Raw genomic sequence first — 10953 nt, forward strand, 5'->3', positions numbered from 1 at the left:
GAGGGGAGGGCAGCTGCACACACCAGCAGAGATTCTGGCCAGAAGTGCCTGGATGAGCTGTGTGGGAGAGGGAATGGTTCCTTCACAACAAGGTCAGATCTGAATCTCGTGGCATTCCTAGCCCCAAGGACACGGGGAGGATGACTGAGAACAAGAGGTCTCAGGATAGCCACCCCCTCCCCTGCAAACAACAGACTGCTCCCTGGATCTTCCAGACACCCCTCTGAGCCCTCTGCTACCCAGCCCTGCATCCCCAACCAACCAGGCAAGACACAAGAAGTGACTCCATCTTCCTTTGAGGAAAAATATTTAATGACAGGTTAATAAACCTATTTCCAAAAAATGGGGGCCCTCCTCTGAAGAACCCCTTCATGCTTTCATTCTCCTCCCATGCCAGCTGGGAGGCAGCAGCCCCTTCCCCAAAATAATATTACCAGAATCTTTGCCTTTTTCTTGGGCTGTTTGTACTCGAGTCCAGGCCTCAAAGGCCCCATCACATTTGTGTGGGTATAAAAAAATGGAAAAAAATACTGCGTGCCCATGAAGGCCCTGGTTCTGACGTTCCTGGGAGTATTCTGGGACCAGCCCATAACTCCTTCTCATGTGGCTGAGGCATCAATTCTTCTTGCCACCCCACCCCCTAGCCCCCCAATTAAATAGAACATTAAACAGTCTCTTGACCCCAGTGGGGAAAGTGGCCATGAAAATACCAATCCAAACTCCTGGACTCGGTCTCATGCTCTTCATTAAGAGTCCAGGGCCTCACCTGTTGGACCCTGGACTTCACAGGTGTAGCCTGGGGCACTGCCCCCAACCCACCCTAGGCTGGTCTCAGAACCCTTTCCCTGTATCTGAAGAGGGCTGGGTCCAAGGGCATTTTGCAAGCACCAGGACACCCCATAGCCATGCCAAGAGTTGGTCCTCTGGCAATGGGGAACACAGATTGAATGATACAGTTCTTGCCCAAGTCAGAAGTATGTAAGATTCTTGACGGCTCCAATTTCCAGCATCCGTTTGATAGCCAGGGCCTCATGAGAGACATTGTGTTCTGATGCCTTTGGAGAGTTCAAGAGAATGCACTTAGGTCCTCCTACTCCCAGCCCCCAGAAAAGTCCCCTCCTCACAACCGTCACCACCCCCAGGAACTCCCTCATTCCCAGGGCCTGGCTTCTCCACAGAACAAAAGCTTAAGACTATAATAACATCAAGAGTGACCTCAGAGAAGGAATCCTGACCTGGAAATCTGATCATGTGGGGTCTAGTCCTGACCTAAGATCAGACTGTGTTAGCCCCAACACTGACTTCCTTTGTCCCCCTGGAACTACTCCAGCTTCCATTCCTGAGAGCCTAGACCCCCTTTTCCCCCCTATTCCCCTCCCTCATCTTTCATGGCTTGCTTATCCAGTCACTCCTTCTGTGAACTTGCTTCCCCCTCTCTCCCTATCCAAGGCCACAGGAGATGCACGAGAGGGCAGAGACCCCAGAGAAATATCTGCAACTCACAGACATAGATTTGAGAGTGATCTGTTCGTAATAGTGAATGGTCTGCTTCTTATTAGAGGAGTCTGGATAGCCAAAGCCAGCAATGTGGACCAGATCACAAAGGTGTAGAGCCAGGGTGATGGCTAGCAGGCCTGTGGTGGGTTTCTAGGAGGAGGAAAGGAGCCCAGGCAAGTGGGGAGTCGGCAGAGAAGGAAAGGAGAGGTTAAGAGGTTAGGGATAAAAGATCCTCAGATTCTGGCTCCCCCAAGGGAGCAGGCCCCAACCCCTTCTCCCCAGTCCTCAACCCCTTCCACCTCTATTCCCCTGCTCCCCCTGCCTTCTGCCTGCCCCTTCCATCCCTACTAGTTACCTGCTTGATCTTTCGGGACGGTCGAATGGGCAGGCTCAGCAGTTTAGCAGCAGTGACCTCCATGAAGAAGGGGTTAAGGATCCGAACCTGCTTAGGATTGACATCCCAGATGAGGGGAGGCTGTTTCCAGAAGCCCTTTAGCACCTGGGGTGGGAGAAGAGTTAATGAAGTGGGCCTGCCAGACATTCTGGGAAAGGGAGTAAATGATGGGAAAAGAAGCTTGGAGATAAGAAACAGGAGGCACCTGAAACAGGAGCTCCATCCAGAAAAGAGGAGGAAGAGGGTGGGTTGTTAACAATGGGTGGCGTAGGGGGCGGGCACAGCTGGAAGATGTATTTTATACAGGCCGGGTCACTACACGGAGACCAAAGAAAACTGTTCTCCCCTCAGTGGAGACATCAGCGAGTAGCACACTCTGCTTCCAAGAGGGATTTGAGTTCCGCAGTAGGTAAAATGCCTGAATGGCTAGCTGAGCCCCGGGCTGGAGGCTGTGGAATCTCTCCTGAAGATCTCTCAGAAGAGAGGGAACAAACAGATTGCCACTGCTTTAGGCTGCAGTCCTGCTCCGAGGAGATAACCTCTAAAGGTCATCTACACCGAATGCTCTATTCCCCAGAGGATACCACGGAGGGAATTGCACTGCCTTGTGCCAGGCAGCTCTCGAGCCCTGAGTATGCTTCTGGTCGAGTCTAAGAAGCCAGGCGCCCTGGGTGCCCAGTATAGTGCCACCAGCCACACTCGCTGCAGCCTTTGCCCTTGCTCAGATGCCTCTCCAAGCACTGGTGATCTTTCTGGCAGGCCCAAGCCCCCAGCCCCCAGCCTGCTGGAAGCACTCTGGGACTGACCCCAGGTGAAATAAAGCCATCACGTGGGGTTTCCAAAGACCTACGACCTGATGTCCCACATCTGTTGACACTCTAGGCATCCTAGAGAGAAGGGGCAGAGGTGTCTCCGTCTGCAGACCCTGGCCACCAGCTTACCCTCCTCGGCAGGTCCTTGTACTCACTCGATTTTTATCCCTCAAGATGGTTTCAATCCAGTGAAAGTCAATTGCCTTGAAGGGCACCAGGACCAAGAGGGTGTCAGGGTTGTTCTGCACTTTGGGGCTAAAATGGGCAGACTCTGGGTAGAACAGACGCATGGTGGTTTTGGATCCCACGTCGCCCTCGTAGCCAACCACTGGAGCATTGTTCAGCCTGGGATGGAGGAAAGGGTCTGATCAGTACTCATGAGGAGCTTGACTCCCACCCATGTTCCATAAGCACCATAGATCTAGGGGTAAAAGGGACTTAAGAGATAAAAGCCAAACCCATTTTCACAGGTAAGAAAACTTGGGTCCAGAGGCAGAAGTAACTTGCCCAAAACCACACAGGAAGAAAGTGGAAGAAGTAGACTATGGCTCCAGGGCTCCTGATAGTCACTAACTCTCCACATAAGGGCACGATGGTGATCCCTCAAGGCTGGAGACATAGCCCTTCTCCCAAACAGGCACTGCAGGGACCTGGGCTTTTATCAGTCCCACTTCCAGGAGGAAGGAAGGGAGAAGGCATCCCAGAACACCGAACTAACCTGATAACCACATCGTATTTGTCAATGGTGTTTCCCAAAGAGCTGTTCTTCAGTCGATGACCATTCCCCACCACCACACACCGGAGACACTTCAGCCTGCCACAAAGTGGGGCGAGTGTCAGGGAACTCAACATGGCCACCTCCTCCAACCACCCCCTCTACAGCCAGACAACCAATTTCTGATTCCCCTTTCATCAATACATCATAAAAATGTGCCAAAATCTCAACCCCACCCCCTCGGGACTCATTATCAGAATTCCCCACAGGGTTTGCTACAGAGTCACAGGGGTACCTGGCATCCAATTGGAATCCAATTCCTAAGATTGGACTTCAAGAGTGCCAAGGAAGGAGAAAAAAAGGAGATTTAGTGTCGAGAGACAGCAAAGGAGGAAGAGAAAATTCAGGGTGGAGAGGAGAGCTGATGGGGCACAGGGGAGCATTACAAATGGCAGAATCAGTAGAACTCTGCTCTAGACTCTCTAAGCATCCTCCTGCTTATCTCTATCCCATCACCAAGGTGACACCTTTGGCAGACTCTGTTGCCATGGGGACTTGGCCCCCTCCCTCCTGAGAGAGAGGGAGGTTTAGCCTGGGCCTGGTTCTGACTCAGGGGACCAGGTGTTCGGAGCTCACTGAGGCTGATCTGTGGCCAGGAATGCCTCAAGATGGGGCAAGAGGAAGGTCAAGGGTGAGAAGGACCAGAAACCCTCGATCAGGGCAGAGAAGGTGCTCCACAGTCCCAAGCTGGAGGTGAGAAATGCATGAGAGGAGGATGAAGAAGAGAAGAGGGGCAGTACAAGTACTTCAGTGGGGACAGATAAGGGGGTAGAATCAAGGGTGGTTTTTGCTCACTTCTGGATACTCTCAGGCATGGCATAATTGGTGATGGCCAGAACCCGCAGGAGCACATCTTCTGCAAGGACAATAGAATTGGAGAGATGATCGAAGCAGTCACAGGGCCCCCAGCCTTGAAATCCCCCTTCTTTCTCCTCCCGATAGTGTCCCATCCTTCTCTATCTCACAGAAACCTCCCAGCTGGGGTCCTCCCCTCGGGCCTTCAGGATCTGGGCTCCTCTCGTGCTCTAGAGGTCTAGATGGGACAGCAGTAATAAGGACTACCCAAGAGCAAGGTCTGTTGCTTGTATAAGGGCCTGCTACACAGGAAGACACAGTAAATGCTGGATAGCTGAGTGACCGGGAGTCCCTCAGATAGCCCCTTGGCTGGGGCCAAGCTCGCCGACATCCTGGAGATGAGTGTGTAAGGATGGGCCCCAGGACAGGAGGAAACAAGGCCAAGGATGGAGCTAACAGCCCTGCCGGAGTCCTTACACTCACCACTCCCCTTGACACCATAAGGCAGCTGGTAGGTGGACGTCTTCTGGATCCAGAAAAAATCCTTCAACTGCAAAAAGGTGGGTTGGTCTCGAGAGTAGCTATAGCCCCAGGAGGAGGAAGGAAAAGGGTGAAGTGCATGTCTCTTTGAATAAGAACCAAGGCCAGGCTTCTGCCCAAGACTATCATCATACCCACTGCCAGGCCCGATTTGATTCCCTCCACTCCCTACAGCTCTCTCACAGGTGACCATACTCTCTACCAATCCTCGCAGAGCACCCACCTCCCCACCCTGAAATCAGCCCTAGTCTCTTGCTTTGCCCATGGAGCCTGGCCCTCTCCTCAAGCCAGCCTCACATACTTGCCAATGAGCTGAGCAGCTTTCTTCTCCACCTCCCCCTGGGGGCACTTCAGCCCTTCCATTTGGACTGGGAAATAAAAACTGGAACAGAGAGAAGGAAAGGAGGGGAGTCAGAGCTTCACCCACCACCTCCCAAAGGCACTGTGAGCCTGGCACCTAGGATAGCCCAAACCCTGGCAGGCCAAGCAGAACCGCCCTTAAAATTATCCAAGACACTGAGAGAATGGGCATTGGCCCAGGAGAACATGAGGGCCTCGAAGAAAGGAACTGTCTCGCCTCCCTTTCCCCAGGCCTCGCACAGACAAAGGCTCTGATCCAAACTCCTACTCCTACATCCCCTGTGGGGGCCCATCCTGGATCCCAGCCAGAAGAGAGCTGCCCCCTGCCTACCCAGCCTACCAATCCTCATGTCCTGAGGGAAGCAGGAGGAACAAGAACAGGGGATGCTGGATGTCCTTTTCCCATTGATACAGAGCTTTCCCTACATGAGCTCTTCTAGATAAAAGCCACCAATAGCCCTGAGAGGCAGGTAGTTTTTTAGTACTCTCCTCTCCACTGAAATGAAGTTCAGGGACTTCCTGAGGAGGGGAAGGGGAAGGAGAATTTATATAGGGATTTACATAGGAGCTACTCCAGGCCAAGGGCCTGTGCTCAACACAGAGCATGCAGCTCTCTCACTGGCCTGCTCCCACTTCCCTAGGCCCTTGCTCTCTGCCTGTCCCTGCCTCCGTCCCCTTCCAGGCCTCCACATAGGAAGATAAATGACTATCACGGAGATAAAAACTCCGATCAGGTACCACATACCTGTCTTCTCGGGAGATAGAATACCAGGCCATGACCAGGAACAGAGCCAGCACGGCCAAGATCTTCCAGCCTAAAGATAGGAGATGCAAACAGACTAGAGGAGATGGGAGGACCACCCCCCCCATGCCACCTCTCCTAACTGTGACCCCCTTCCCTGTCCCGTCGGAGCCCCTTGGACCCCCGTCCACTCAAGATCGTCCTGTCCTCGTGTCTAGTACCACAGAAGGAGATTCCCTCTCTCCGTCATTCCAGAAGGATCCAGAGGCGAGTCCCACCCTGCTCCCCTCAGGTGGGGAAGCAAGAAGCACCCACTCCCCTGGAGGGAGGTGGGCCCACCCCCCCCCACCCTGGGGAGGACACTCACGAAACTTGTTGATCATGTTTCTCAACAGGTAACACGGCTCCCAAGGAGAGGTCTCATCTCGGCTGCCTCGGGCCACCTAGAAAGTCAGAGAAGCAGGTGTCTGATGGCCCCAGAAACTTTACTTGAGGCAGCTGGGTGGCTCAGTGGATTGAGAGCCAGACCCAGAGACCAGAGGTCCTATGTTCAAATTCGGCCTCATACACTTCCTCACTGTGTGACCCTGGGCAAGTCTCTTAACTCCCATTGCCTAGCCCTTAGGCTCTTCTGCCTTGAGACCAACACCCAGTATTGATTCTAAGATGGAAGGTAAGGGTTAAAAAGAAAAAAAGGAAAAAAACTTCACTTCTTGACCTCATTCAAGGAGGCCATACTTCCAGGCTGGCTATCTGTCTGCATGCCTGATGGTTGGCTACTTTATTATAAACTTAATTATTAATTAATATATACATAATTTGTAATTAGGGCCTGCCCACCCTACACCTCGCAGCCAAGTATTGTGACATCCTCAGAGAGTGAAGGGGTCACCCCCAGAATTCAAGCTTTAACACTCATAGCTGAATCCTTCCAGTTATACGACTAAAAGCCAGGTGGTCTCACATCCTCTCTGCACCAGGCAACTTTCCCTCCAAGTCCACTCCATCCCCCTAGGAAAGGCTCAGCTGGGCAGGTGGCCATGGCTACGGCTGCCCCCAACTCCTCAAAGGGGTCAAGCTGGTCTGGTGAGGCTTTGCTTCATGTTCTAACTGCATCTCTGTTTACCCAATCCCAACTACCCAAGGTTAGTGACACTCCGGCCCTGCCAAGAAATCAGAGCAGGATGGCTAGATAGAAACATCTCGAAAAGTTCCCACTGATCGAGGAAACCCAAAAACAATGGCTCAAAGACTGTTGCCTTTCCAGATTTAATGCCAGAAGAATACTCCCTGTGCCCCAAAGCAAGAACCTCCCTTTCTACTTCCCTTCCTGGCCAACATAACCTTATTTATTTCCTTTTGAGCTGACAAGCTAAAATCCTGACCAGGAATTTTATGGGATGTAGAGAAAAAGGAAATAATAAAAAACTTTCATTTATGGAGCACTTTAAAGTTTACAACACACTTTCAAGTCACTACAACCCCATGAAATAAGTAGCACAAGAATCACTATACCTATTTCCCAGCTGAGGAAACTGAGGTGGAGAGAAGAAGCGACTGGTAGGAGGAACTGAGAACCCAGGTCTTTCTTGACTCCAAAACAGAATTTCCCCACTGAACCTGTTAGTGTTATCTATGGCCTGTTACAATCACTAGCCCCTAGTCACTAGTGAACAAGCCTTTATTAAGCCTGCTCTTGGGGAGCTCCCAGGCCCTGGAAATGGCAGGGGACCAGGAAAGGCTTCCTGCCAAAAGGAGGATTTCAGTGAAGACTTGAAGAAAGCCAAGACATGAAGATGTCCAGCAATGAGAAAGTCGGAGCTGAGAGGTGGGCAGGTGTGTAAGGAAAAGCAGGAAGAAGGCCAGTGCCCCAGGACTGCATCGTGGAGGGGATTAAGATTTAAGAAGCCTGGAAATAGGGGGCAGCTAGGTGGCTCCAGAGAGGTGAGAGTCAGGCCCAGAGACGGGAGGTCCAGGGTTCAAATGTGGCCTCAGACACAACCTAGCTGTATGACTCTGGACAAGTCACTTAATCCCCACTGCCTAGTCCTTACCGGTTTTCTGCCTTAGAACCAAAACATAGTGTTGATTCTAAGATAGAAGGTGAGGGTTTAAAAAAAAAGAAGCAGCAGCCTGGAAAGCAGGACGGAGCTTTCAAAACTGAACAGAGGATTTGATATTTGGTCCTGACGGCAATAGGAAGCCACTGAGGGCCAGTCGAGTTTAGGGGGGCAATGTGGGTCAGAAGGGATTTTATCTTTGATCCTGGGAGTGATACAGAGCTCCTGGCATTTACTGAATAGGAGGGTGCCATGTTCAGCTTGCACTCTGGGAAGATCTGTGATCACTTTTTCTAACTCTTACCTTTCATCCATACAGAAAGAGCTGTAAAAGCTGGTCAATAGGAGTTAAATGACTTGCCTATGGTCACATAGGTTATATTTGAACCCAGGACCTCCAGTCTCCAGGCATGGATTCCCTTGATAGTTAGAGGATGACAGGGTCAATCAATGAGCCTGTGTTATTAAATAATAAAATTTGTGTCCTGGTACCCAAGAATTACCATTAGCAGGACTTGTTGACTAGGACTCCCCAAAGGCCACTTTCTCCACTAGCTAGGCTAATCTATTCACTGTCCCCACGTCACTCTGGCCGTTCTGGACTGAAGCCTCAGTATGTTCTTTTACCCCTCATGCCCTTTCTTCCTTCCCCTCTCCCTACTCAGACTCTACCCATCCTTTAAGGTTCTACCTTGAGACCCAAACCCTCCACATTGGCTCTCCTCCCACTAGTATTCATCCTAATCACTCTTTTTTGAAATCTCAAAGTATTTACCATATATTTTCTTATACTATTTCTCAAATGGCTCATATAATAGTAAAAGTTCATATCTCCACAGCCTTCCTATAAAGCCTGAGAGCAGTATAAAGATCTTTTTTTTAAGATTAAGAAACAAAGTATCAAATTTGTAAATCCAACCAAAAAATCACCAAGCTATTCATATTCCCTGACAAAGTGACAGAAATACTAAATGTATACCCCCAAAGAAATAAGAGGAAAGCTCCCATAAGCACAAAAAAAACATGTTTTGGATTTTTTATCACAACACTTTTTGTCTTAGTGGAGAACTGGAAACAAAATGAGTGTCCATCAACTGAAAAATGACTGACATTATTATTCAATCAATCCATAAACATTTACTAAGCATCTACTATATGCTAAGCACTATAGTCTAGCCCTGGAGGGCTTTGTTTTTTGTTTTGTTTTGTTTTGTTTTTTAAAGGCAAAAGACAGTCCCTTCCCTCAAGGAACATGCAATCTAGAGAGAGACAACATATAAGTAAATATATATAAAGCAAACTATGTACAGGATAAATAAGAAATAATTAGCAAAGGGGAGGCATTAGAATTAAGAAGAGTTGAAGAGGGAAGGTAACATTTCAGTTGAGGAATCCACAGAGGTCATAAAGTGGAGGAAGTGGAGGGTTATGGGCATGGGGGACAAACAGAAAAAATGCCCAGAGCCAAAAGATGGCATGTCTTGTTTGTGGAACAGCCAACAGGCCAGCGACACTGGATCAATGTGTGCCTGTCAGTGAGTAAGGTATAAGAAGACTAGATGGCAGGGAGCTAGGTTATGAAGGGATCTGAATGGCAAAAAAAAGCATTTTTGTATCGCCTAGAGACAATGGGGTTATGTAGGAGCTCACTGAATAAGGGGAAGACATGTGATGAGACACTTTCTAGCTATGTGACCATAGACAAGACACTTAACCTCTATTGCCTAGCCCTTACCATTCTTCTGCCTTAGAACCAGTATTTAGTATCAATTCCAATACAGAAGGTAAGGAGAAAGAAAGTAAGCAAGGAAAAAAGGAAGGGAGGGAAGGAGGAAAGGAAGGAGGGAAGGAGGGAGAAAAGGAGAAAGGGAGGGAGGAAAGGAGAGAGGAAGAAGAGAAGGAGAGAGGAAGGAAGGGAGGAAAAATTTTTCAGAGAAAATCTGAGAAGGTCTGTATGAACTGGCGAAGAGTGAAGTGAACTGAACCATAAGAATTTATGTAAAGATTACAATACTGTAAAAGAAAGCAATTGTGACATGCTAAATGACAGATCAATGCAATTACCACCAATCACACCTCCAGGAAACTGATAAACTAGAGGGATATAGAAAGACAATTGCATTTTTCGGATATAGCTGACTTGCAGGGTTTTATTTTGCTTGAGAATATGTTTACCAAAAAAACTTAAATTGAATTCTATTTATAACAGCCAATCTCAGCCCTGAAGAGATAAGAAAATGTACCTCCTTTCCTTTCTTTGTAGATGTAGAAGGATATGGGTGTGAACAGTGCTTCCCCTTCTTCCTCAACTCTGATTGACCTCCCGGCTTCCTTTCGGTCCCAATTAAATACACCTCCTACAGGAAGCCTTCCTCAACCATTCTTGATTCCAGACCCTTCCCGCTAATTATTTTCTATTTATCCTTTTTATTATTTGATTTGGGAAATGGTTCTCTGGGAAAAGGAGGAAAAAGAGGGACGGTTAAAGAGCTAAGAATGATGAAAGAACAAAAGATATCCATTAAAGTTAAATTTTAAAAAGACAAGAAACAGTCATAGAGAACCTAATGAAGTGACCCCCCCAGGGGTCACACTGCTAGTGTATGTCAGAGCCATAATCTGCTTCTGACTCCTAAAACCATAAAAGCTATAAAGTGCTGTAAAAATATATGCTATTATTTCTGTAACATCAATATCACCCCACCCAACCTAGAGAGTAAAGGGTAAAAATGGTATTTTATATTTCTTTGAAGCCTCTCACCAGCAGAGAGAGAGAGAGAGAGAGAGAGAGAGAGAGAGAGAGAGAGTGAGTGTTGCTGAAGCAATGAATGCCCCTGAGATTCTCTAACTAAGGCTATGGGTGAAAAGAAAGAGGACAAAACCCAAGAGACTCCTAGATGAGAAGGAGCAAAGGCGCAGGGAGGGAAGGAGGGAGGGAACGAGGAGAAACAGCAGGAAAGGAAAGAAAAGAGTGGGAA

General features: G+C 48.8%; 1 protein-coding gene across 1 annotated transcript in view; it reads right to left on the minus strand.

Moving 5' to 3' along the window:
• Nucleotides 1–290: 290 nt before the first annotated feature.
• ST3GAL4 (ST3 beta-galactoside alpha-2,3-sialyltransferase 4) overlaps nt 291–10953 on the minus strand; it is a 44569-nt gene continuing 33906 nt past the window's right edge. The window contains exons 2-11 of the mRNA XM_044668340.1: nt 6283–6358; nt 5919–5988; nt 5115–5195; nt 4757–4854; nt 4274–4334; nt 3422–3517; nt 2859–3048; nt 1853–1996; nt 1504–1647; nt 291–1055 (exon numbers count right to left, since the gene is read on the minus strand). Of these exons, the coding sequence (XP_044524275.1) occupies nt 969–1055; nt 1504–1647; nt 1853–1996; nt 2859–3048; nt 3422–3517; nt 4274–4334; nt 4757–4854; nt 5115–5195; nt 5919–5988; nt 6283–6298 (987 nt within the window). The 5' untranslated portion in view covers nt 6299–6358 and the 3' untranslated portion in view covers nt 291–968. The remainder of the gene's footprint in view (nt 1056–1503; nt 1648–1852; nt 1997–2858; nt 3049–3421; nt 3518–4273; nt 4335–4756; nt 4855–5114; nt 5196–5918; nt 5989–6282; nt 6359–10953) is intronic.

Source organism: Gracilinanus agilis, chromosome 3, assembly GCF_016433145.1.
Source record: "Gracilinanus agilis isolate LMUSP501 chromosome 3, AgileGrace, whole genome shotgun sequence".
NCBI classification, from domain to species: Eukaryota; Metazoa; Chordata; class Mammalia; order Didelphimorphia; family Didelphidae; genus Gracilinanus; species Gracilinanus agilis.